This window comes from Sycon ciliatum, chromosome 12 (genome assembly GCF_964019385.1).
Source record: "Sycon ciliatum chromosome 12, ocSycCili1.1, whole genome shotgun sequence".
Taxonomy (NCBI): Eukaryota; Metazoa; Porifera; class Calcarea; order Leucosolenida; family Sycettidae; genus Sycon; species Sycon ciliatum.
Window position 1 is genome coordinate 13,853,869 of NC_088654.1, and position 24,982 is coordinate 13,878,850.

General features: G+C 48.0%; 1 protein-coding gene across 2 annotated transcripts in view; it reads right to left on the reverse strand.

The window, feature by feature from the left end:
- The window catches only part of LOC135828402 (uncharacterized), a 163,343-nt gene that overhangs the window by 132,469 nt on the left and 5,892 nt on the right, over positions 1–24,982 (reverse strand). For both annotated transcript variants that reach the window (XM_065340852.1, XM_065340851.1), the window contains exons 4-5: positions 24,657–24,746; positions 22,972–22,995 (exon numbers count right to left, since the gene is read on the reverse strand). In XM_065340852.1, coding sequence (XP_065196924.1) covers positions 22,972–22,995; positions 24,657–24,746 — 114 coding nt within the window. The remainder of the gene's footprint in view (positions 1–22,971; positions 22,996–24,656; positions 24,747–24,982) is intronic.

Below are 24,982 nucleotides of genomic sequence, written 5' to 3' on the forward strand. Positions count from 1 at the left end.
CTATTCATTGCTGGCACCATCCGGTCTCTTGTTACCTACATTAGATGATATCGGTCTTCTTCCGTCCACACAATAACACTTATGTGGCCAGTGATACGTGACTGTCACTGTTACCTTTAGAGATCGCTAGCTAGCGCTAGGAGCTGTAGCTGGACTTCGAATCTCTTATATGGATCCGTCTTTCAGTTTCCCAGTTCAGTTGTTGTTTTGTCTTCCCTTCCATTTCACTCTTGTTTTCTGTCTAACTAACTCACTTCTGTGCTACCTACGTTTGTCTTTTCGTGCAATCTTATTCCCTGAGACTACTGCTTGTGCTTTGAGTCGTGAGAGACTGAACCAGTTTGCCTTGTCACTTGGTCGCGTACTACAGCCTAGTTTGTCTTTCACTCAGAACTGAAAACATGTAGATGATTCGCACAAGTACAATGATGGATTGCAGAACATGAACAGTAGTCACATTACACCATACATGCACTATACGCATGGAGTGCTGTAGCACTGGTCGTTTCACATCCAACATTGGGAGTCTAAGTCGCAGGGACGATTTTGGAGTGTTTAATGCGTTTTAAAGTGCGGCTAACAGCCCGGACAATACGGTAGATTAGAAATACCAACTCCATCTTAGTTCAAGTGTTGATCAATCTAGAAATCTCGGAATTCTCACTCTTGTAGATTAGAAATACAGTAAAACCTCTTAATAGGACGAACACCAAGGGACCGATGATATTTGTTCGCAATAACGGGAGTTCTTCTTATCCGTATGTTATACCCAGTGAATACACAGTGATTTATCCAATGGAGCTACGAATACTAGTTCTTCTTAAGCAAACATTTGTCTTATCAGTGTTCTTCCTAACGAGGTTTCACTGTACAGTAACCATGGTAACACTCTCCAGACCCTGGCAGGTTGGGACCCAGCACTGCCCGTAGCTAGGAATTGCCCGTAACTCGGAACATGCGTACCTAGTGAATAAAAGTAAACAATTTGTATGCCAATCAATAGGTTGTGGAGCCTTTTTTTCGTCGAGATGCCAGTTTTTGTGGCTCTGGAAGGGCCAGGAAGATGCCCAGTAGATGGACCTGCCCCTATTAGGGACGTCCGGTTTGGGGAGTTTTACTCGAAATAGAACTGTCAACAAAACTACGCTCAGGAAAGTGAAAAGGCGTAAACTGGGTAACCGGAAATACGCTCTGCCACGTCGGGAGTGTCCTGTGTCCTTTGCTCCAAAGTGAGCTAGCACACGTACGCACTACTGGCCGAGTCTTCGCATTCTAACATGTATGCATAGTTATGGAACTGTTGATGTACCGGAACGTCGAGTTTGACCTATGGTGCGCAGGAAATTGGTCCACTTCGGGGCAAAGTCTAAGAGATGATGTCGCGTTTGCTTACCTCAGGATTGCATGCTGACAAGTGGCTCGCACCCGAGTACTCATTTGAGCAAGAGTAAAATAATCTGATGCGAGCGGCGCTGAGATGAACGAACCAAAACTGCGATATCGTGGAATGAGAATTGCTGCTGCGCTGCTTGGCGTGTAGCCGATGGCGAGGTGATGATGTTCAATGGCGGAATTATAGAGCCTACATTTCTGGCAAATACGTAGCCCTTACCCGCGAGCTTACGCATACCGTGATTCCCACGGCTAGGCGAATCAGCTGATCGCACTTGAGGAGTCCTTGTCAGAGTTGCGGTTGCCGTGTCGGCAGCAAGAAGGCTTCCTCTCTGTTTGGAACATCTTATTTCTTCATTCATGGACAATATATTTTGAACTTGCAAGACTCAACCGTATCATGATTATCATAATAAGTATCATAATTATTATTATCATCGTTCTAGCTCATTTTTTCCCCTGTCATAGTCCTGTATATCATGTTCAGCATAAGCGAAGTTGTGGATCATGCTTGCATGGTCGACTCCAACGCGTACATGCAAGTAATAATAATAAGACTCAACCGAGCTCCTTTCCTCAACAAACTACACTGGAAAACCTCCCGGGAGATCCTGCCAGGGCTGCTGGTGCTGGTGCTCTCAGAATGCTTGTCAAACACGACCTCAAGAGATGCACTCACATTACCGACATGCACTCAAGGCAGATGGTCGTTTTTTTCCAATTTCAACAAACTCCAGTTGATCGATAGGCAAAGATTTGTATTGTAAAGCGTTGAAAAGCCTTGGTGCTCAGCTACGCGTACAGTGCCATTTTAGCTGTCTCCTAGCAAAAACCTCAATAAATGAGGGCCAAACGTACCGATACTATAGTGTCGGTTCGCTTTTTGTAGACCGGTAAAGGGCCCGAGTTTAAAAAACCCTTTGCCGGTCTAACTCAATGTATGTGAGGGGTGGTCACGCAAATACATGTACACACAACCAGCAATAACTCAAGAACCATGTGATGTAGGTATGGGTAAACCATATATTTTCAAAATCTGTATGCCTGAACGCGTCCAGAAAATTCAAATATGACTAGGTCCAGGCAAAGATAGGGCCCATGGTAGCCCTTCAAGTTGAGAGAAAATACAATTGCGAATGAAATACACGAATATTACAGCACGAAGGGCGTACCAAGTTCGTGATGGAGCTGAAGTCGTACGATAAACAATCAGGTAAGGGCTACGTCTTTACAAGAAATGTAGGCTCTCTACAATACCGCCATTGAACACCAACACCTCGCCATCGGCGATACGCCAGCAGCAGCAATTCCCATTCCACAATATCACAGTTTCGGTTTGTTCATCTCAGCGCTGCTCGCGTCAGATTCACTCTCGCTCAGATGAGTACTCAGGCGCGAGCTTACGTATGCCATGATTCTCACTGCCAGGCGAATCAGCTGATCGCACCTGACGAGTCCTTGTGACAGTGGCTGTCGCCGTGTCGGCAGCAAGAAGGCTTCCTCTCAGTTTGGAGAATTTTGTTTCTTCATTCGTGGACGATATATTTTTGAACTAGCAGGACTCAACGGAGCTCTTTTTCTCGACACACTACACTGCAAAACCTCCCGGGAGATCCAGCCTGGACTGGTGATGTTACTGCTCTCAGAACGCTTGTCAAACATGGCCCCAAGAGATGCACTAGCATTCTCGAAATGCGCGAATGGCGGATGGTCGTCTTTTCCAATTTCAACAAACTTCAGTCGATCGATACGGCAAAAATTTGTATGGTAAGCATGGTTGTTTTGTACATCGTCAGAAAGCCTTGGACCTCAGCTACGCGTAGAGCGCCATTTTAGCTGTCTCCTAGCAACAAGACCCCCAAAAATGAGGGCCAAACGTACCGATACTATAGTATCGGTTCGCTTAAGGTAGACCGGTAAAGGGTTAACCCTTTACCGTTTTAGGTATTTGTACAGCATAAATCGACCGTCATTGTTCATGCCGTAAATTTTTTATTTTTCACTTTTATTATGTACAAAATGGGGTGATTCTGAAAGTAAAAACCCTCAGGAATGCGATGCAACAACTTTCAAGTCCAGAAAACGAACACAGATTTCACTATTTAGCACTAATAATTATTTGGATTTATTCCCGATCGGGCAAACTGTTGCAATATGCAATAAATCAGATCCTTGCACTGGAGTGGCTCCCTCAGGTAAGTGGATACCAGGTTCGTTCTCTGGGTGGAATGCAGGAGTGTTACCAGTCACAGCGGTGTCAGCATTGTCCCAAGTATTGCAAATATCGACTAGTGCAGGTTGCACCGCTGGCTGTACATAGTACCTGTGCACCACGACCTCTACCGTGACGACGGCCTATTCCACGGCCGAATCCTCTCTCTCTGCCACGTCCCCTTCCACCATTAGTGGCACTCATCTCAGCGACACTGTCGTCGTCTGTGACATCCATGTCACTCTCACTGGCGCTGCTTTCACTCGCCATGTCATCGTCGCGGTCGTCGTCAGAATAAATATTTTCAACAGGATTGTCTGGCTCCACAAACTCATCTTCGCTGGATGAGGCAGCGACAGAGTCGTCAGGAAGGGTCTCCAGAAGCGAAAGAGCTTGCTCCGCGTCCATGGCTTGCACAGCAGGGCAGACAGTTGTGAGGCCAGCTCAAGCAAAAGTCGAAATAATCTGCAGGCAATACCAAAAGTCGCAGGGTACGCACTTTTCCCAAAGCGCATTTTTCAAGTCGCGATTTTCGCGATTTTTTATAATGCATCACACAAAAAAATTGTCGGCATCCTCTGCGCGTACATCTTGGCTACCAGTAGGGAAAATCCCAGCTCTCTGCGGTGAACCAGTCCAGCGCTGTGCGCATAGAAGTCATCGACCGCGAGCGGTCGAAATTTGTACGTACAAACGGTAAAGAGTTAAAGGATTACCCAGAGGCTATAAACTGTTTTCTTGTTTTCTTTTTCTTTTTCTTTAGTTGTTGTGTCAGTCCAGTGATATCATGTTCTGTGATTGCCCGTATAAGAGGCTTGTTCAAATATAAATAAAAACCCAGAGGCTCTAGGCCTGTCGAGGGGATCTCTTACCCATAGAAATATCTTGTACTCGGGGAAAGAGGAGAAGAGGACACAAAAGAAAAAGAAAAAAGGAAACAAACCCAGCAATTGTGCATGTCAAGGTGTTGGTATACCACCGTGTAGTGAGTGAATCGTCGAAATTGCTGGAAGAGGGAATGTTTCTTCTTCGCGCAGATGTGGAGAGATCGGCAATCAATCGTTTAACCTTTTGAGCATGCGTGACGTTCTGACACGTCTGATATGTCTACAGTTAGCAAGAAGACATTTATTATAAAACAAATCTGAAGTCGGCTAATGTCGAGGACGACAGTAAAATCGGTCGCTCCGCAGAGACAGGCTTTGGAGCTGGTGATGTGGTGCTGGGTTGCACGGGTTGTTGTGTTGGTTGTGTCAGTCGTTGTATAGTTTGTTGGAACAGGTCAGCCATTTTACGTTCCCTCTCCTCTGAGGACTTCATTTGTGCCGCCAACATCGCGGTCAGGGCAACAATGTCAGGAGCAGGGTCTGAGTCGGACATCGTGGTCGCAACCTACACAAATGCTGGTATCACGAACAAACCACAAAAAATCGGCCAGTGCGCAACACAACGAGGTGCAAACACAAAGCACGAGAAGCTAAACACACAGGTGAGTTCTACAAGGAACGAACAGTTCACTGCGCCATGATATGTCTACAGTTAGCAAGAAGACATTTATTATAAAACAAATCTGAAGAGAAGGAAAACACAACTGAAGAGGCAAAACACATGAAGCACGGAAGTATCTCCCAAGCCAAGCAAGCATGCCGTTATGGTGCGAGGTCATACAACTGTGGTACAAATCTAGTACGGGAGTACATGAACTACAGGTCAAATATGGCATGGGGGAATCCATATACATCAACGTCATGACCACTGCCACTGTGACACGCTAGAACGTCACTGTTGCGGTGCGACTTGGTCCCGCAACTAACCATCGTCAGGCAGACCATAAAACCCCAGAAACTCCTTTAATCGACATTACCACTCGTTTCCAACAAGAACACCAAAAGAACACTCCGAACAACGATCGCCAAATCGCTGTCCAGAGCAAAACGTGCAGCGTGCGTGCATTTGGCTTGCGCTGCATGCATGCACACAACGACGTGGCATAGAGAGAAAATGCAGCGTACAGAAAATGCATGATTTATCGTAGCCATAGAGATACTAAATATGGCGACTGCCAAAGTCCGCGTGCAGCGCGGACGAGTGCATGCAACGAACAGAAAAGCAATAATTTGAAATGCAGAACAAGCAGAAACTAATAATTACTTGCAATGTGCTGGAGTGAAAGAATAAAGAATTGTTGATTACGGAGGTGAAAACAGTGTCTGTCAAGGGGTGCTTGCACCCAGCGACAGGGTGACAGCACACCCTGTCAGCGAGAGTAAGTTTCGCCAAGTAGATCGTAGCGGAGTTGCCGCGGATGGCGATAATGCAACGGATCAAGTACATGTACTAGTAAGTACATGTACATTGCAACCAATTAGTGTGTCAACAATTCTACTTATATAATACATTAGAACAATTCACAAGATATTCCGCTCGTGAACATGTCGTGGTACGAACACGCATAGCAATTACTGTATCATAAAATGTGTCTCGACGTAGACGTAACAGTAGGGACGTCAGCGAACGCACTGCGCAGGCCTCTGCGCATGCATTGCGTCATCGATTTTTTGAACGTGATCGCGGCCGACAGAGAAAACATGGCCGCGGTCTGTTTGCACCGCTGGGAGTCGTAAAATTACTGTTCTTCTGTCCCCGCGACCATTCAAATCATACGCGATACAGGAGGACCCACGAGCTCACCACGTTCTCCCCGGTCGATTTCTCTGAAAGTTTGCACATCGTGAAACACCAGTATGAGAGGTGTTCAGGCCAATTTTCAAGGGATTACCCTGGTTGGATCGTTCCAAAATCGGACTTGCATTTTTCGCAAGCGGCCATTTCTTGCGCGATGGAAGCGCCCTGCCCTGGTGAGTAACCAGCGTCGCGCTTGGTAGAGAGTTGCTGCAATCAGCTCCCTGATGTCTTCGCTGCCATTGTCAGAAGCGATGGGCCCTGAATTTGTTTGAGAGTCTCTGGATGCTACTTTTCCTCAGCCTAGTTTTCAGCCATTCCGTGCATCTTCTTCGCACGATTTATTTTGCAAAAAAATGAAAGGGTTCATGAGTTTTTTTGTCGGCCGCGCGTAGATGGGCCAGGCTGACCTGCGCAGATGGGCTGCGCAGTGCGTTCGCTGATATCCCTAGTAACAGATATGCACTCGTGATGTAATTCTAACAGACTAACAAATAAATATTACACTCGCGAAATACATAGCAGTAATACGCAACGCACCAGTATTGCAAGCGACCTAGCATGTCTTGACAATACTGCCCTTGCAGAATGTGACAGTTCTGTACACAATTCGTAACTACAATACACTAATAGTATCAACGTGCAACATATGACAACAATGTCATGAAAGGATAATGTTCAAGAGCGCAGTCTCCTGTCCAGTCACGAATCAGTACGGAACTACATCGATACCGCGTTTCTTCCATGGCGTGGCGTCGAGCTGTACCCCTGCGCAGAGGACTCCTAGGATGTACGAGTACCGTAAAAAAATGCTAGTGGCTCCGTAAGTTTGAACTGGAGTTACATGCGCGTGCATACATTTCAAAATACCAATTTCTCGTAAAACTACCTTTATGAAAACGGTCATAACTTTGGTAATCTGTGTCGTATTTCCAAAACAAAAACAGTTTTGTGCTCAGGATACATGAAAGAATCGTTTGAAATCAAGTTTGCTCAAATAGAGTTAATTTAAATTTCTTGCTGCATGGCAGAGGTTTTCAATGGGCCCGGGCTCAAAAGGTTAACCCTTTACCGGTCTACCATAAGCGTACCGATACTATAGTATCGGTACGTTTGGCCCTCATGTTTTTTGGGGTCTTGTTGCTAGGAGACAGCTAAAATGGCGCTCTACGCGTAGCTGAGGTCCAAGGCTTTCTGACGATGTGCAAAACAACCATGCTTACCATACAAATTTTTGCCGTATCGATCGACTGAAGTTTGTTGAAATTGGAAAAGACGACCATCCGCCATGCGCGCATTTCAAGAATGCTAGTGCATCTCTTGGGGCCGTGTTTGACAAGCGTTCTGAGAGCAGTAACAGCACCAGTCCAGGCTGGATCTCCCGGGAGGTTTTGCAGTGTAGTGTGTTGAGAAAAAGAGCTCCGTTGAGTCCTGCTAGTTCAAAAATATATCGTCCACGAATGAAGAAACGAAATTCTCCAAACAGAGAGGAAGCCTTCTTGCTGCCGACACGGCGACAGCGACTGTCACAAGGACTCGTCAGGTGCGATCAGCTGATTCGCCTGGCCGTGAGAATCATGGCATGCGTAAGCTCGCGCCTGAGTACTCATCTGAGCGAGAGTGAATCTGACGCGAGCAGCGCTGAGATGAACAAACCGAAACTGCGATATCGTGGAATGGGAATTGCTGCTGCTGGCGTATCGCCGATGGCGAGGTGTTGGTGTTCAATGTCACAAGGACTCGACTGAAGTTTGTTGAAATTGGAAAAGACGACCATCCGCCATGCGCGCATTTCAAGAATGCAAGTGCATCTCTTGGGGCCGTGTTTGACAAGCGTTCTGAGAGCAGTAACAGCACCAGTCGAGGCTGGATCTCCCGGGAGGTTTTGCAGTGTAGTGTGTTGAGAAAAAGAGCTCCGTTGAGTCCTGCTAGTTCAAAAATATATCGTCCACGAATGAAGAAACAAAATTCTCCAAACAGAGAGGAAGCCTTCTTGCTGCCGACACGGCGACAGCGACTGTCACAAGGACTCGTCAGGTGCGATCAGCTGATTCGCCTGGCCGTGAGAATCATGGCATGCGTAAGCTCGCGCCTGAGTACTCATCTGAGCGAGAGTGAATCTGACGCGAGCAGCGCTGAGATGAACAAACCGAAACTGCGATATCGTGGAATGGGAATTGCTGCTGCTGGCGTATCGCCGATGGCGAGGTGTTGGTGTTCAATGGCAGTATTGTAGAGAGCCTACATTTCTTGTAAAGACGTAGCCCTTACCTGATTGTTTATCGTACGACTTCAGCTCCATCACGAACTTGGTATGCCCTTCGTGCTGTGATATTCGTGTATTTCATTCGCAATTGTATTTTCTCTCAGCTTGAAGGGCTACCATGGGCCCTATCCTTGCCTGGACCTAGTCATATTTGAATTTACTGGAAGCGTTCAGGCATACAGATTTTGAAAATATATGTAGGACTCAGTATAGAGTCCATGCACTATATGATGTCCAGCACCCTATATAGAGTCTGTTGTGTTCACTACTAACACCTCAAAAGTTTCAGGATCGCACAGACGCCACAAGACAAAAGGTCACGTAATTCTTTACGGACTATAATGAACGAACAGTAGAATACATTGAGAAGAAGAGACTGGAAAAATACGAACTACATCGGAAAGAGAACTCTAGAACACTAAGGAAAAACAAACCACAGCATCAAGGAAAAGAACAACGCATGAGGGGTAAAGCGCTGGCCAGCCACAACGTGTGTCCAACTTTGGCATGAGCGTACAGAAGAGCGTACAGCGCTCGGAAAGCGGAAGCTAAATTTGGCGGCAAAGCGACAGCAATAGTACGGCGCGCGGCACATAAGCAGTACGAGGCGAGGCACGTATACGCATGTGCGGCAAACATTACACACCATGTACCATATATGCATGAACAGCGCGGGGCGCATACTAACTCATTCAACATCAGTGCGCGGCGCAGGCATCTAGCTAGCTGGCGCAAGCATGATCATAATTGCATGCCATCACGCAGTCAGCGCACATAAATCGTGCATCAAATAAATAAGTAATCAAACACAAATCAACACATCAACTAAATAAATCAACGAGCTAGCAAGAACACAATTCAAAAATGCAACGAAGAAATAATTACTATTCTAGTCGGTTATTCGCATGGGACCAAGCGCAATGTCCAAGCTGATGAACTGTGATTGCACAAGGTAAGCCCAAGCTCCTGAGCTAACCGTTCTGGTGAGCAATCTTCTTCGTGCTGCAAACACACACTACACAATGTGTCGTATCTCGTAACAAGTATTGTACCAAATCAAAACGAACACTAACAATACGCAATAGTAAACAATAATCAAAAACACTACGCAAAAAGCAAAGCAAGCAGCACCTAGCCAGGGAGACAAGCAGGAGTCACGGTCGCAACGAGATCTCGACGACACCCCAGAAGACCTTTCTCCGACACGATACACAACATTCTCCCCACCAAAGGGCTTCAACCACACTGATCACAAATCAAGACGAGGTGGTGGTCGAACGGTACGACGAGATCGACGCGTAACTTGCGGTTCAACGGTCGTCGAAGGTATTTCAACATCATCGACGACGTTGACTGGATCAGCGCTCGCGGGTGTCTGCGGCTGCGGCTCAGCGTCCACAGCAGGCGGCTCAACATGCTCCTTCGCTACTTCCAACGGAACCAAGCGTTGAATGGGCCGTAGCATGGACGATTGGCCAACTTGGACTTTGGCCACCCTGCACTTGCCATCTCTTCCAGGATACAGCTCTGCGACCCTACCCAAGCGCCATGATTGCCGCTTCCGGTTGTCGTCGGCAATAAACACAACGTCGTTCACGACAATCGGAGTTGACTTCGACCGATGATACTGTCGTCACGGGTTTGGGAACCGTGCACGAACTTCCTCTAGGCTCCTCGCCACGCCACACCACAAAAGACTACTACAAATTGTTAGAGTACTTTTTCTTCTACTTCGCTTCAGTAGGCGATGGAGAACTCATGGTTATCAGACAACTAACACTGACAACGAACGACGGACGACTGACAACGAACGACTGGCGACTGACACGGAGACAAGACGAGACAACAGAATATATCATAGTGAAGGCGTACAACGGGGACAAGACAAGCAAGTGTGTACCAACGGGGACAGAAGACGGTGCAGCCGCATGTACCCAGGAGTCGAAAACAGCGCAGCAGCATGTACCACGACTCAGCAGCATGTACAACAAAGAGACACAAAAGCAGCCACATGTACGACAAAGAGCTACACGTGCAACCGCATGTACAACGAAGAGACACAAGCGCAGCCACATGTACAACACTATCCCCCATCAAAAAAAGACATCCACTCCTGTGGATGGAAGCAATCAAAACAAAATAAGAAGAAAGACAGAAGAAAAAGAAATCAAATGTGAACAACATACACAGGAGAATAGAAACGAAACATGCAGGGCCAAAACAGTAAGAGACGTAACTCCGGACAAAAAGCCAAGGCACAAATGTGTGAAAAGAAAACAGACCGGGCCCACCCATAGAGGGAACCGCCATACTTTCAGGCGTGGGCCGCCAGGAAGTAACCACGTTGCCCTGGTACGAAGCCAAGGCAAACCGATGGCACTGCGAAGACCGCGGCAGCTGAACCGGGTGACCAGGCATCTGGAAGCACAGGAGTTGTCCGGAAAACCATCACGCAGCAAACCATCACGCAGCCGATGGGGCTACGAAAGCTCACAGAGACAGAAAGACACACACAGAAAGAAACACGGACTGACGCAAACATCTCAGCCATCGCCGAAAATCAGAAAGGCACACGAAGGAAGGGAAGAACAGTCAGGAAGAACACGTCGACTGAAACAGGAGCAATTAATAAGTGAGGACACCATTGAGGACACACAAACAAATCGGTTACCAATACGCAAAAGATAATGAAGAAAAACCACAGGGCGCTACCCTGAAAAACCCACAGGGATCGAACCTGAAAAAACCACAGGGATTGAACCTGAAAAAACCACAGGGATTGAACCTGAAAAACACGGAACTACATCCGCTTCGCAAAACCAAAAAACCGAGACAAAAACTGTCAGGGACCGACTGGGGCGCGCAAGGGCCAACCAGCAACATGCGGAAACCATAACACCCGCAAGGCAAACCGATACAACAAAACACAGGATCCCTGCAGACCACCAGGCAGACCGTGGCTCACCATGATCAGACGCCCACCCAAACGAACTAGAGAAACCTACATGCCGAAACACAATTATTACAAAACCATACGCTCACAAAAAAATTCAACCTGGATCCGAAACGAGAATCCTACATGAAGTTCACACCTCCCACCAAACCGGAAGCCACCAGCTTTTCGACTGGGCGCACAGTGCATGACCGAGCCTGACAACGCTCTGCACGGAACATGGAGAAACTACTACTACTACTAGTACTAGTGAAACGGTACAAACACGAAACAAAACAATATGGATCGACTACAAACGAGGCAGCACCTCGAAAACGTTCAGGTGGACATCCAAACAAATCACGCGACACAGTCACAATATCGGAGCAGTCCGACGGCAACTCCGTGATAAGCACAAGTGCACAACACAAGATGAGATCAAAGTAACCCATGCTGAATGCACGACGAGCAAGCAAAAACAAGTTCCAGATTCGAACGCGTAGCACACGAACAGAAGTTTGAAATTTTCATAAACACAACCGTACAGTACAGGGTAGTCAGAGCGACACAGGAACCACGAACAAAACGGGGCGAACTTACAACGAGCAGCTAGACTACACTACACACTCGAGCACAAGAGAACAAGGTTCCACGGACTTCCTGCCGGGACCAGAGTCACCCAACGCAAAACAATTTGAAAAAATTCGAAATCGAATACAAGTGACGGCAACACATTACGCAGAGTAGACAATTACAAAGGCATTCTCACCTGAGTAGGCTTGGACGTTGGTGAGACTCAAGTAGCTGGGCCATGGCGAGAACACGAAGAGGAGACGAAAACACAGCTGATATGGAGACGAACTCAGGGTCGTGGACACGATTTGTTGGGCGCCAAATGTCGTCACGGGTTTGAGAACCGTGCACGAACTTCCTCTAGGCTCCTCGCCACGCCACACCACAAAAGACTACTACAAATTGTTAGAGTACTTTTTCTTCTACTTCGCTTCAGTAGGCGATGGAGAACTCATGGTTATCAGACAACTAACACTGACAACGAACGACGGACGACTGACAACGAACGACTGGCGACTGACACGGAGACAAGACGAGACAACAGAATATATCATAGTGAAGGCGTACAACGGGGACAAGACAAGCAAGTGTGTACCAACGGGGACAGAAGACGGTGCAGCCGCATGTACCCAGGAGTCGAAAACAGCGCAGCAGCATGTACCACGACTCAGCAGCATGTACAACAAAGAGACACAAAAGCAGCCACATGTACGACAAAGAGCTACACGTGCAACCGCATGTACAACGAAGAGACACAAGCGCAGCCACATGTACAACAATACTCACTGAGACGAATGAGATACTCAGACGACCAACGCTGGTTGAGGTGCTCGTAGACGGTGTGGACATACTTGACTCGAGCGGACAACTGCCGTGGATCGAGTGGTCTGTCAGACGAGGCAATACCGGTTGCAAAGATGTCTCCCAACATCATGGCTGGAGTCAGCGGCGACTCGTCAGCTACATCCGTAGAAACCGGAGTGAGGGGTCGAGAGTTGACGACTCTCTCGATCTCCGTCAAGACAGTGAACAGCTCGTCTCGACTCAATGACGCTCGACCGAGAACCTTCGTCAAGGGAGCTTTCACACATGCCACCAGACGCTCATAGAACCCTCCATGCCACGGGGCAGATGGCGGATTGAAGAACCACGGGATTGCCACCTTGTCTGCGGCGGACTTGAACGTCGTAGCATTATCTGAACGTATACGCAGCGGCTTCCCACGACGGGCGATGAAACGACGCAATGCTAGCAGGAACACCTCTGTCGACAGGCTATCCACAAGCTCTAGGTGCACTGCGCGAGTAGTACCGCACACGAAGAGTGCGACCCACACTTTCTGAACATTTGATGAACTGCGCACGTACAGCGGACCTGCATAATCAATACCTGTGAGACCGAATGGCTGGTGGTGCTTCACCCTGTCTGAGGGCAACGGTGGCATCTCCTCAGCAGCAGTCTGTGCGCGAAATCTGCGGCAAACAATGCACTTCTCCGACACGCTACGAAGAAACCGACGAGCTCCGAGAATCCAGAACTGCTGTTGTAGAAACGCAAGCACGCTCTCTACACCCTGGTGCATTCGCTGAAGGTGAGCATCACGCAGAAACAACTCACTTAGATGACATCTGCCCAGGATGATCGGATGCTGAACCTCGTAGGACAGATCGCTCTCCTGCAGACGACCACGAACTCTGAGCAAACCAGCTTCATCCAGAAACGGAGACAACTTGAACAGCTTCGAACCCTTCTTCAGTGGCTCCTTGCTCCGCAACTGGGACAACTCCTTGGGGAAGCATTGCTCTTGGATGGCGCGAAACATCACAGACTCAGCAGATGGAATCAATTCTGCACGCGAAACACCCTTGTGTCGCCATGACAGCATACTTGCGACCAAACCGCGAGCTCGTTGCCACTTGGAGAACTTCTCCCACGGCCAAACAACTGGAGTGTCAACCTCCACAGCCGACACGCGTGCTTCGGTGACGGACTCATTGGTGCTCTGAAACGAGATGACTGGTGGCCACTGAGACTCATCGCTCAACCATGACGGACCATGCAGCCACATCTCCTTCTGCAAGTCACACACTGGGACACCACGCGAGACAAGATCTGCAGGGTTGCTAACTCCTGGACAGTGACGCCATTCTACTTGCAGCTTCTGCGAAACTTCTTGCACTGCAGCAACTCGATTAGCAACATACGTCTTCCAGTGATACGACGGCTTTGAGATCCAGTGCCATGTGGTTAGGCTGTCTGTCCACCCCACAATCCTTTCAATTGGCACTCTCAATTCATTGACGACAAAGGACAACATCTTCACGCCAAGACACACAGCCAACAATTCCAGACGCGCAAGAGTGGGACGTACAACAGGTGCAACCTTCGCCTTCGCACACAACAAAGAAGACGTCAAACCGGACACAACATAGAAACAACAGCCATAGCCCTTCTCGGATGCATCTGAGAATACATGCAAAGTGACTGGAGCATCTGGAGTACACCCGATCCATCTGGGGATTTTAACGGCAGAAAGCGCTGCGAGCTCTCCCCACCATGAAGCACATCGGACAGCCAAATCAATAGGGAATGGGTCATCCCAACCACCGCCGAGCTTCCAACTCTCTTGCAACATCATCTTGCCTGGCACAACTGCGGGTGACGCCCAACCTAGCGGATCGAACACAGCGGCAACACAACGCAACAACGCACGACGCGACCAACCAGACACTTCCTTGGGACACTCAACATCACCGAGCGCAGCCACCGAAATACAATCTGACTCGGTGTTCCACACAATACCCAGTGCCTTGGAACCAGCCTCGGGGTCTGAGGTCATCGTGTTCCCTCGCCACTTCCGCAACTCCATGCCTGCTCCCTGCAAAACATTAACGCTATACTCCTGCAGCTTTTCAGCATCCGCACAGCATGGCAAGCTAGAAACGCAATCATCAACATAAAAACTACGCAGCAGCAGCTCTATGATATCACGCTCAGCAGCAGAAGCAGACTCGAATGCACTATCGAGATGAAAGCGCAGCACAGCACTAAGTATGAAAGGAGAACAATTCACTCCAAAAGGCAGCTTCTTTAAACGCCAGATACACATTTCTTCGCTACCTATCTCAGGCCAAACAAAACGCAGATATGGCCTATCTTCTTCACGCATTCCGATCATAAAAAAAGCCTTGCGAATATCGGCTTGTACAGCACATTCATACTCACGGAACCTGAGGAGGATACCAGTGAGATCCGGTAGGAGTGATGGCCCGGGATCGACCATGTCGTTTAGGGATGGTGCTCCGGTGCAGGCGGCGGATGCATTGAAGACGACCCGTGTCTTCGTCGTTGAGGCGTCGCTACGGAATACGGCATGATGCGGCATGTAATAGCCGGCTTCCTCCGGATGCGGTTCCTTTTCAATGGCATCCAGCTTCAAGTACTCAGTGATGAGGACGTCATCATACGCTGGACGTTGACCTCGTCTCTGTAGCTGCTTCAGCAGTGAGTGTGCCGCTGCCATCGCTTGGTTTAGGTTGGCTGGCGGACGCTTCTCAGATCGCCATAGCAATCCCACTTGGTAATGAGGGCCTTGCCGCTCTATCGGGAAGTCCGGTAACGTCTCAGCTATTTCCGGCACCTCTTCCATCTTCCACAGTCGGTCAAGTTCAATACAACTCACACTGACGGTCGCTGACTTGGTTTCACTATTAGCCGGTCCTGACAGCACCCAGCCTATTTCAGTGTGCCAGGCCGTCTCTCCATTGATTTGCTCCTTGCGGAGAAGGAACTCATTGCAGTAGTCAGCTCCAATCAGCATGTGCACTTCGCTTGATCCGGCCTTTGTCGAGTCATCAGACAGCTGCAATCCCTGTGACTGCCAACGTGCAATTGTGCTGTCTGCTAGCGGATCGAATCGGAGACCTAGCGACTTCTTTTGCCAGGCATTGACGGAAATGGACTTCGTTGCACCCTTGATGGTGACACGGTACCTGTCCATCTTTTCAAACTTCGGCTCCACGTCAAACGCCTTCAGCCTGACAGTTTGCGATCCAAGGTGTGCCGGTTGCAGCGAGTTCACCAGTGGCGCGGTGATGAACGATGCCTGCGCACCTGGGTCGATGAATATGCGTACACTGGCCTTTCGGCTAGGTCCTTGTACCTCAGCCACGCCGGTCATCAAGTGCACGCTGTTTGCACTACATTCATACGTACCGACTTTCGATTCGGCTATCGGTTCGGATGTTACCTGTTTGTCCTCTCTGTGCAGTAGACTGTGGTGTCGCTTGTTGCAGTGCTTGCAACGACCCTTGTTCTGACAATTCATCACTCGATGTCCTGGTCTCAGGCAGTTGAAACACAGTCCCTCTGCCTTGACGTACGCGTTTCGGTGCTCAGACGCCATAGCTGACAATTTCTTGTTAGCCTCATCAACGCTTACCGTCAAACACTCTGCTGACGCAAACGGTATACGTTTGTCGCTGGTGCTAGACTTGGCAGGCTTCAGCTTGCTACGTCCGTGGGCTGTTTGGTAAGCCATACCATCCTCCGCAAACGCCTTCAAGTCCTTCGTGTAACATCTCTTCTCGATTAAGAAGGCCTTAGTTTCTGCCGACACAGCTTCTAGCAGGACTTGACGTACGACACATCCGAACAATTCAGTGTCGTCCAGCTCACCGATTTGTCCGCGGCTAGAGGTACGGCTAGGCCTGGCGAGTTTTGCCCACTTCTCCGTCTCGCGCGTCACTCGTACCACAAACTGGTAGAAACTCTCCTCACTTTTCTGCTGTATGGCCATCAGGGCTTGCCACGCTTTGTCGGCGGTCTTCCCATGCGCCATCAGCAGCTCGCGCTTCGCTTCGGCAAAGGTGTTGCAGCCATAGCATGCACCTTCCAACTTGCTGCCAGCAACAGCCACGCGCAAGCGGATCAGGTACTCGTCGTCGCTGAACTCGTTTTGCTTTGCCACATCCTCGAACAGTTCGAGATAGGTCTCAACAGTCTGCTTACCGTCGAACTTCGGCATCTTGATGGCAGCCCTCTTGCTCGCTAAACTGCCATTCGTCGTATTCAACAAAGTGCTCTCATCACTCTGAGTCTCTCGTGTGTGCTGGACTTGCAACTCCAAATCTGCAATCCTCGCAAGCAGCTGCTCGTCATCTTTCCTTTCCAATCTACTTCCTGCTCGTTCTTCGCGCTCTCTGTCTGCACGCACTTTCTCCTCGTGCTTCTCGATACGCTCCTCTACGTAAGTACGCAATGCCTCTCCAGTGTAGCCATAAGCTTGACCATTTGCGATCAGCTTCGCTTCTACCTCATCCATGTTCACGCGTCTCGATCCTGGCGTGGTCGCCAAAATGTTGTGTTCACTACTAACACCTCAAAAGTTTCAGGATCGCACAGACGCCACAAGACAAAAGGTCACGTAATTCTTTACGGACTATAATGAACGAACAGTAGAATACATTGAGAAGAAGAGACTGGAAAAATACGAACTACATCGGAAAGAGAACTCTAGAACACTAAGGAAAAACAAACCACAGCATCAAGGAAAAGAACAACGCATGAGGGGTAAAGCGCTGGCCAGCCACAACGTGTGTCCAACTTTGGCATGAGCGTACAGAAGAGCGTACAGCGCTCGGAAAGCGGAAGCTAAATTTGGCGGCAAAGCGACAGCAATAGTACGGCGCGCGGCACATAAGCAGTACGAGGCGAGGCACGTATACGCATGTGCGGCAAACATTACACACCATGTACCATATATGCATGAACAGCGCGGGGCGCATACTAACTCATTCAACATCAGTGCGCGGCGCAGGCATCTAGCTAGCTGGCGCAAGCATGATCATAATTGCATGCCATCACGCAGTCAGCGCACATAAATCGTGCATCAAATAAATAAGTAATCAAACACAAATCAACACATCAACTAAATAAATCAACGAGCTAGCAAGAACACAATTCAAAAATGCAACGAAGAAATAATTACTATTCTAGTCGGTTATTCGCATGGGACCAAGCGCAATGTCCAAGCTGATGAACTGTGATTGCACAAGGTAAGCCCAAGCTCCTGAGCTAACCGTTCTGGTGAGCAATCTTCTTCGTGCTGCAAACACACACTACACAATGTGTCGTATCTCGTAACAAGTATTGTACCAAATCAAAACGAACACTAACAATACGCAATAGTAAACAATAATCAAAAACACTACGCAAAAAGCAAAGCAAGCAGCACCTAGCCAGGGAGACAAGCAGGAGTCACGGTCGCAACGAGATCTCGACGACACCCCAGAAGACCTTTCTCCGACACGATACACAACAGAGTCCATTGGTCCAAAATCCACTATACAGAGTCCAGGAGTCCACTCAGTTTTGATCAGCTTCATCCTGCCGCGCAATCCCCTATAAGGAGTACACTTTTTCTACAAGTCCCCTATTCACAGTCCAGGAGTCCAGTTTATCCAGTCACGCCGTCCTGTGTGTTGTGCCCGAAAGAGAACAAACACATTTTCAGTTTTGCTTGCCTCGTGGCAGCGCATTCCTTTCTTCACTTCAGCCATGGCTGCCAGTTCTGCTGTGCAGTTGCTGACAGTAATCTGTCTCGAGGTAACCAAGGAGGATAAGGAGACGTTCAAAATCAAATCTGGAAAGCGTCTTGTGGTTCTCTGAAGACGTTTCATCAGTGCGCGGGATGAAAGCAGAAATTGCAGAACGAGAAAAAGTTCAGCACAGTTCAAATCTGACGAGTCAGGTACACTGACACTCTCTTTCGTTCGACGCCACAAGGATCCCCTGTTTGGCTGGCCATTGCTGCCAGTAAGACGTTTGAACGGTTTCATCAGAGCGAGGGATGAAAGCAGAAAGCGGAGAAAGAGAAAGGTTCAGCACAGTTCCAATCTGACGAGTCAGATACACTGACATTCTCTTTCGTTCGACGCCACAAGGATACCCCTGTTTGACTGGACAAGAGCTGCCTGTACCACCGTGTCAAAAGGCTGTCCAACTACATGGCAGGACGATGACTGAGGTAAGGAAGCTTTTACTTGTTTCGATTGGTCTGCTGTTCTGTTGTTATGCTTGAATTTGTTTCCATTTTCAAGGAGCGTATCGTGTTTGTTTGATGTTGCTTGAATGAATGCCCTAAAAGTAATCAACCACTTCGTAATAGTCCTCAAGGACTGCAAGGACTTTGCATCAATCGTATACGATCGTCTAGCTATCATCAATTATTATAATTATTTCATGAGAAATGTATTTTTATCCCTGTGAAAATTATGTGAAACTCCACGACACTCTTCCTCTACAAATTATAGTATGATGTCAAATACAATGGGATCCACAAACGCAGTGCCAGTGTACTAGTAGTAGTAGGAGGATTGCTTGTATGCCAATGACAAGAAAAAGCTTCTCAAGCTAATACTCGTATTCCCTGAAGTAACCGTTTTGATGTCACGAACATGACATTGTGTCAGTGAAACTGCCTCGTGACACCAAATCATTGCATTTCCATCTTGGGGAAGACTGACTGACGGCAACGCTGTACAGATTGTTCAAATCATCTCATTTCAATTTACTTCGAAGTAGTTGCAGTGAAACACTGTGTACACTACATGTATGGTGGTGTGTCCGTGCGTCTTGAGTGTGCACAAACGATCTTATTCCTCGTATTACTAATAGATTATTGTCCCCACCGTCACCTGTTCACAGGTCTTTGAGTGGATTGATTTTCATTGAGCATCACATTCGTTGAGAACTTGGTAGTTGTGTGCTCCCATGCATCATTACGTTAATAGGCGTATCCTTGTGCTATCTATTTGTTGCAGGTGTGCTGATCTTCAGAAGCTTGCGGAACTGAGTGCTGCTGAACATTTGCATGGCCATGAGCAATGGTGAAGCTTGCTATTGCACTCTCAGCATGTGCTAGTATTATGCTGACCACTGCACTATGTTACTCTCTTACACTACTACATGTATGTAAACGTGCGTGTACCCGTCCCCGTATGCATTCGTTTCGTATAATTATTTGTTATCCCTCTTGACTTTACGTGTAAATGGGTGGACGTTTGCATCGCTGTTGGAGTTGCGTGTGTATTGTGTCTCTACTCTTTTCTTGGTGTTTTCTTGGCGTTGTATAAGTTTGTGTGTGTGTGTGTGTGTGTGTGTGTGTGTGTGTGTGTGTGTGTGTGTGTGTGTGTGTGTGTGTGTGTGTGTGTGTGTGTGTGTGTGTGTGTGTGTGTGTGTGTGTGTGTGTGCGCGCGCGCGCGCGCGCAATAGTTTGAAAACAAATAATTAATCCTGGGCTCTCCATTATTCTCTTTCGATTCTTGTTTTTTTTCTAGGTATTTTCTTGGCGTTGCGTCAGGCGAAATTACTGGTCAGTCGGCGTCACCCATTTTTCACAAAAATTTGCGTTTCACCTGCTGGGAGAGTATGCGTGTACTCGAGTCTCATCCTGAGCACGTTTTTTTCTTCCTTTTTTCAGCTCCAGTATAGCTGTATTTTTCATTGCAAAGCCGTCCTCGATTGTTGTGTTCGTTGTTCAAACGAAGTGGACATTCAATCATGAAGACAGAGGACATAGGAGCCTGATTGGAGTTTCTCGTGGCATAGGACGGCCACACAGAGACACTTTGGGATTTTCTGAATATAAAATACCGTACGCACGATGCAGAGATCAATTTGTGCGATATCAAATTGTTTGTGATCTACCACATCGAGCAGAACGGGATCCAAACACAAGCTTACCGACGGTAAGGCTGCCGACCTGACTGGACAAATGATCCCTGGCTTCACCAGACGCCAGACGTCGGACACGATGTCCTTTGCCGCGACGTCCATCTCCAAAAAGAACTCCATCTTCGTCGTGAAAAGGCTTGAAATACTCAATATTCAACCGAGATTCGCGGTCTCACCCTTTCTCAGATCGAATCATTTTTTGTTGTAGCAGTTGCAGGGCAGATCCCCGCCACTACTTCAACAGAAGATGGCTCCAAAGCATGCCTGGAACAAGCCATATCGAGGTTGCAAGCCACCCCTCTCAGCACTTTTTTTGAAGAAATTCGAAATTTCAATGGTGGAAGATATACTATGAAGAGAATTTCAAAAAGTATATTTCGCGGAGCGATCGCTCAACCTACGTCATTCAAACTTTGCAGGATGGTTCAGACGTACATGCTAGGCATGGAACCACAGAAGATGATATCATAGCTGACACACAGAGTCACACACACAGCAGATTCGTGTGCACAGATACTAAATTAGTGGACGTCGTCATCTTCTTCCCGCTGATCTCAAATGTACGATGACGTGCTATTTCGCCTGACGTGTGGGTGTGTGCATGTGTGTGTGTGCGTGCACAATAATTTGGCAACACTGCATGATTGAGATATTGTAATTTGCAGCGTCTGCGAAGAGACCACTTGATTTGAGGATGGTGTTTGTAGGGTTTTTCATGTAGTGAAGTGGCTGCAGTGGCGCCTCAATACATATTTTTTATCTTGAGAAGTGAATGATGTAAAGGATTAAAGGGAGAGGCCGTTTTCTGGTTAATATTCAATGCTTACAGCAGATCCTATGTCTAATTTCGAACTCGATAGGGGATGCCTAATTGGCTGGACTTTATACAGGGAGTGTTGTCCACATAAAGACTCTTTAATCTTTATAGTTGATTTCAAAATTTGGACTCCGTACAGTTGATTTTGGACCAATGGACTCTATATAGGGGTGAAGCCAATTGGCTGGACTCTATACAGGGAGTGATGTCCATCTAAACTGAGCTCACAGTTGATTCCAATTTTGGACTCTGTACAGTGGATTTTGGACCAATGGCCTCTATATAGGAGTTGGACATCATATAGGGGCTGGACGCTCTACTGAGTCCAACATATATGGTTTACCCATACCTACATCACATGGTTCTTGAGTTATTGCTGGTTGTGTGTACATGTATTTGCGTGACCGCCCCTCACATACATTGAGTTAGACCGGCAAAGGGTTAAAGGGGAAGTATACCCTTAAATCAAATTTTCACCAGTTGTAGTCTTCGGGGTGCTGAGTCGAATGGTCTTGGTCCGAGGAAGCTGCGACGCTCCCTTCCTACTTGAATCCCAATCGAACTCGCGCACTTCCACCGAAACTGGGTGACTGCGCCCTACTAGATGGGGATTTGTATGCAAAATCTCACTAAAAGCGCCATTTCGTTCTTATAAAAGCACGGATGACCGCGATTGGCCCATATGTTGTAGTCTTTTGGACGCTGAGTCGACTGGTTTTGGTCCGAAAAGGCTGCGATGCAGCGTTCCTCCTTTATTCCCAATCGAACATGGTTGAAGAAGCGGTCACGTGGTCCTGGCTGCCCAAATCACCTGGTGTCCGCGCCAGCAGGCGACAACTTTCACACCAAGGTTCAACTCGAGTTCAACTCGAGTGACAGGACTGCACCCAAAAAAGGTCAAACAGGCTAGTAAGTTGTACCCTGCAGGCACGGTGACCAGGTGACTGGTGTACGCAGGAGTACGTGACCGCTTGTTCAACCATGTTCGATTGGGAATAAAGGAGGAACGCTGCATCGCAGCCTTTTCGGACCAAAACCAGTCGACTCAGCGTCCAAAAGACTACAACATATGGGCCAATCGCGGTCATCCGTGCTTTTATAAGAACGAAATGGCGCTTTTAGTGACATTTTGCATACAAATCCCCATCTAGTAGGGCGCAGTCACCCAGTTTCGGTGGAAGTGCGCGAGTTCGATTGGGATTCAAGTAGGAAGGGAGCGTCTCAGCTTCCTCGGACCAAGACCATTCGACTCAGCACCCCGAAGACTACAACTGGTGAAAATTTGATTTTAGGGTATACTTCCCCTTTAATGTAAATTCTGAGAAGTTCGTAAAAATCGACAGTGCACATCATGGTCTTACCAAAAACTGATGGAAATAGGTTACCTGTGCACAAAGACAATAAACAAATAGCGTACATTCTCGTCCTGAACTGAAACATGATCAACAGACATAGAGAAGAAAAGTAATTTCCCTCTCTCTCCCTCTCCCTCCCTCCCTCCCTCCATCCCTCCCTCCCTCCCTCCCTCCCTCCCTCCCTCTCTCTCTCTCTCTCTCTCTCTCTCTCTCTCTCTCTCTCTCTCTCTCTCTCTCTCTCTCTCTCTCTCTCCCCCCCCCCTCCCTCCCTTCCTCCCTCTGCTTCCATCTGTGTGAGAATGACTGTCAAGTGAATGCTGTACATGCGCAGTGCTAGTTTGGTCTGGGAAGGAGAGTGATGTGCGATTCGTTCGTGGTCTGGCTGTTTGGTCTTGGTCATGTGTTCTGTACGTATTGGTCCCTGGGAGGTCTTCACGATTTGTCCTTGCGTCATAACTGTTTGTTCTTTGTTATTTCTCGGTGTCTTTTCCCGTCGTCGTTTTTGGTTTAGTTTAGTCTTTCCGTCTTTCTCCTCCTGCTCCTACAAGTCTAATATTGTGAGGACTACGTGTGAGAAGCTAACAGATCTGTGCTTCGTCGTGTGGCGGGGGCCAGGGGGAGAAGGCAATGACAAAACTGTGTTTGGTTTCACAACAGCCAACAAATGTCCAACTTGGTAGGCTCAGGTTAGGAAAGGTCCAAGAGGGGAAGGAAAATGCAACGAAGAAGGTCACGAGCTATGTCCCACGGCAATCCCGAGGGTGGTGCAAATGAATTTCATCAGCAACTGAATGAAATCATAAAGCGCTGGCAATTAAATATTCTAAAATTCGATGAACATGAAGGGACATTTGCAGAGACAGTGCCTGCATTTTTGGGGGGGGGGGTTTGTTTCACGCTTCGCAAGACAAAGAATGCCGAAAGTTACTGGATGATGATGAAACCAGTAAGACTATTGGACATATCAGTATACTGGTTTTCAGGAATCCAGGTGCACTAAAAAAACCGAGTATACTCATCCTTGATAAATATGGTGGTAAAGACACACCTGGCAATATGGCGGTAAACACACGCCTGCCCACACACGCTCTCTAAACTGCAAAGTTCTGGCACAGAGCTCTCCTTCTCACCACTATCAACCATAAGTACAGCTGCAGTGATGTTTTCAACTTCATTCTCCCGAGTCAAGCTCCGTATGAAGACATCCAAGAAGAAGATTGCCTGATGAGGCCAGCGGGGACGAAACGTACGTCGCAATCGAGCTATGTCGTTGCTGTGTCATCATCTATGTGCCATGCGCTACTTGATGTACCAGCCTGCTATGCCGGATACCGCCAGCCATGCATCGACCAGGCGCCAGGCGCGAACTGATGGTGGTGGTGGTGAGAAGGAGAGCTCTGTGCCAGAACTTTGCAGCCTGGAGAGCGTGTGTGGGCAGGCGTGTGTTTACCGCCATATTGCCAGGTGTGTCTTTACCACCATATTTATCAACCCTAAGTACAGCTGCAGTGATGTTTTCAACTTCATTCCCCCTATACTCATCCTTCGTCCTCAAAGGGTTAAGGCTGCATGAAAGCAAGTGCGCCTGCGTTTGCATGTACAAGCAGACAACCACATGTAGACAGGTACAGTGAGATGTGCCATTGGAGGAAGCAAAATGAAATAAAACAAAACGAAATGGCCGAACTTACTTGCGCAGCTATTCTTTCCGCCATGCTTCACCGCCTTCAGGCATTTGTAATCTGATGGACAATCCTTATCAGCCACGCAACCATTCACACCTGTGAGAGGGTGCACAGAAAAAGGGGAAGAACAGTACACATGATTGTTGCACGCCAAACACGTACAAATGCCTTGTTTGGCAAGAATGAATCCGCTGGATCCATTCAACCCTGCTGCCGGGGCAGGGTTGCTCGGATCCAAGTCCGATGTACCTGGGTTGGGATTTGACCAATCGACCACTGCAGATCCAGTGGATCCTATGGACCTGGATCTGGATCCGACCAAACGATCACGG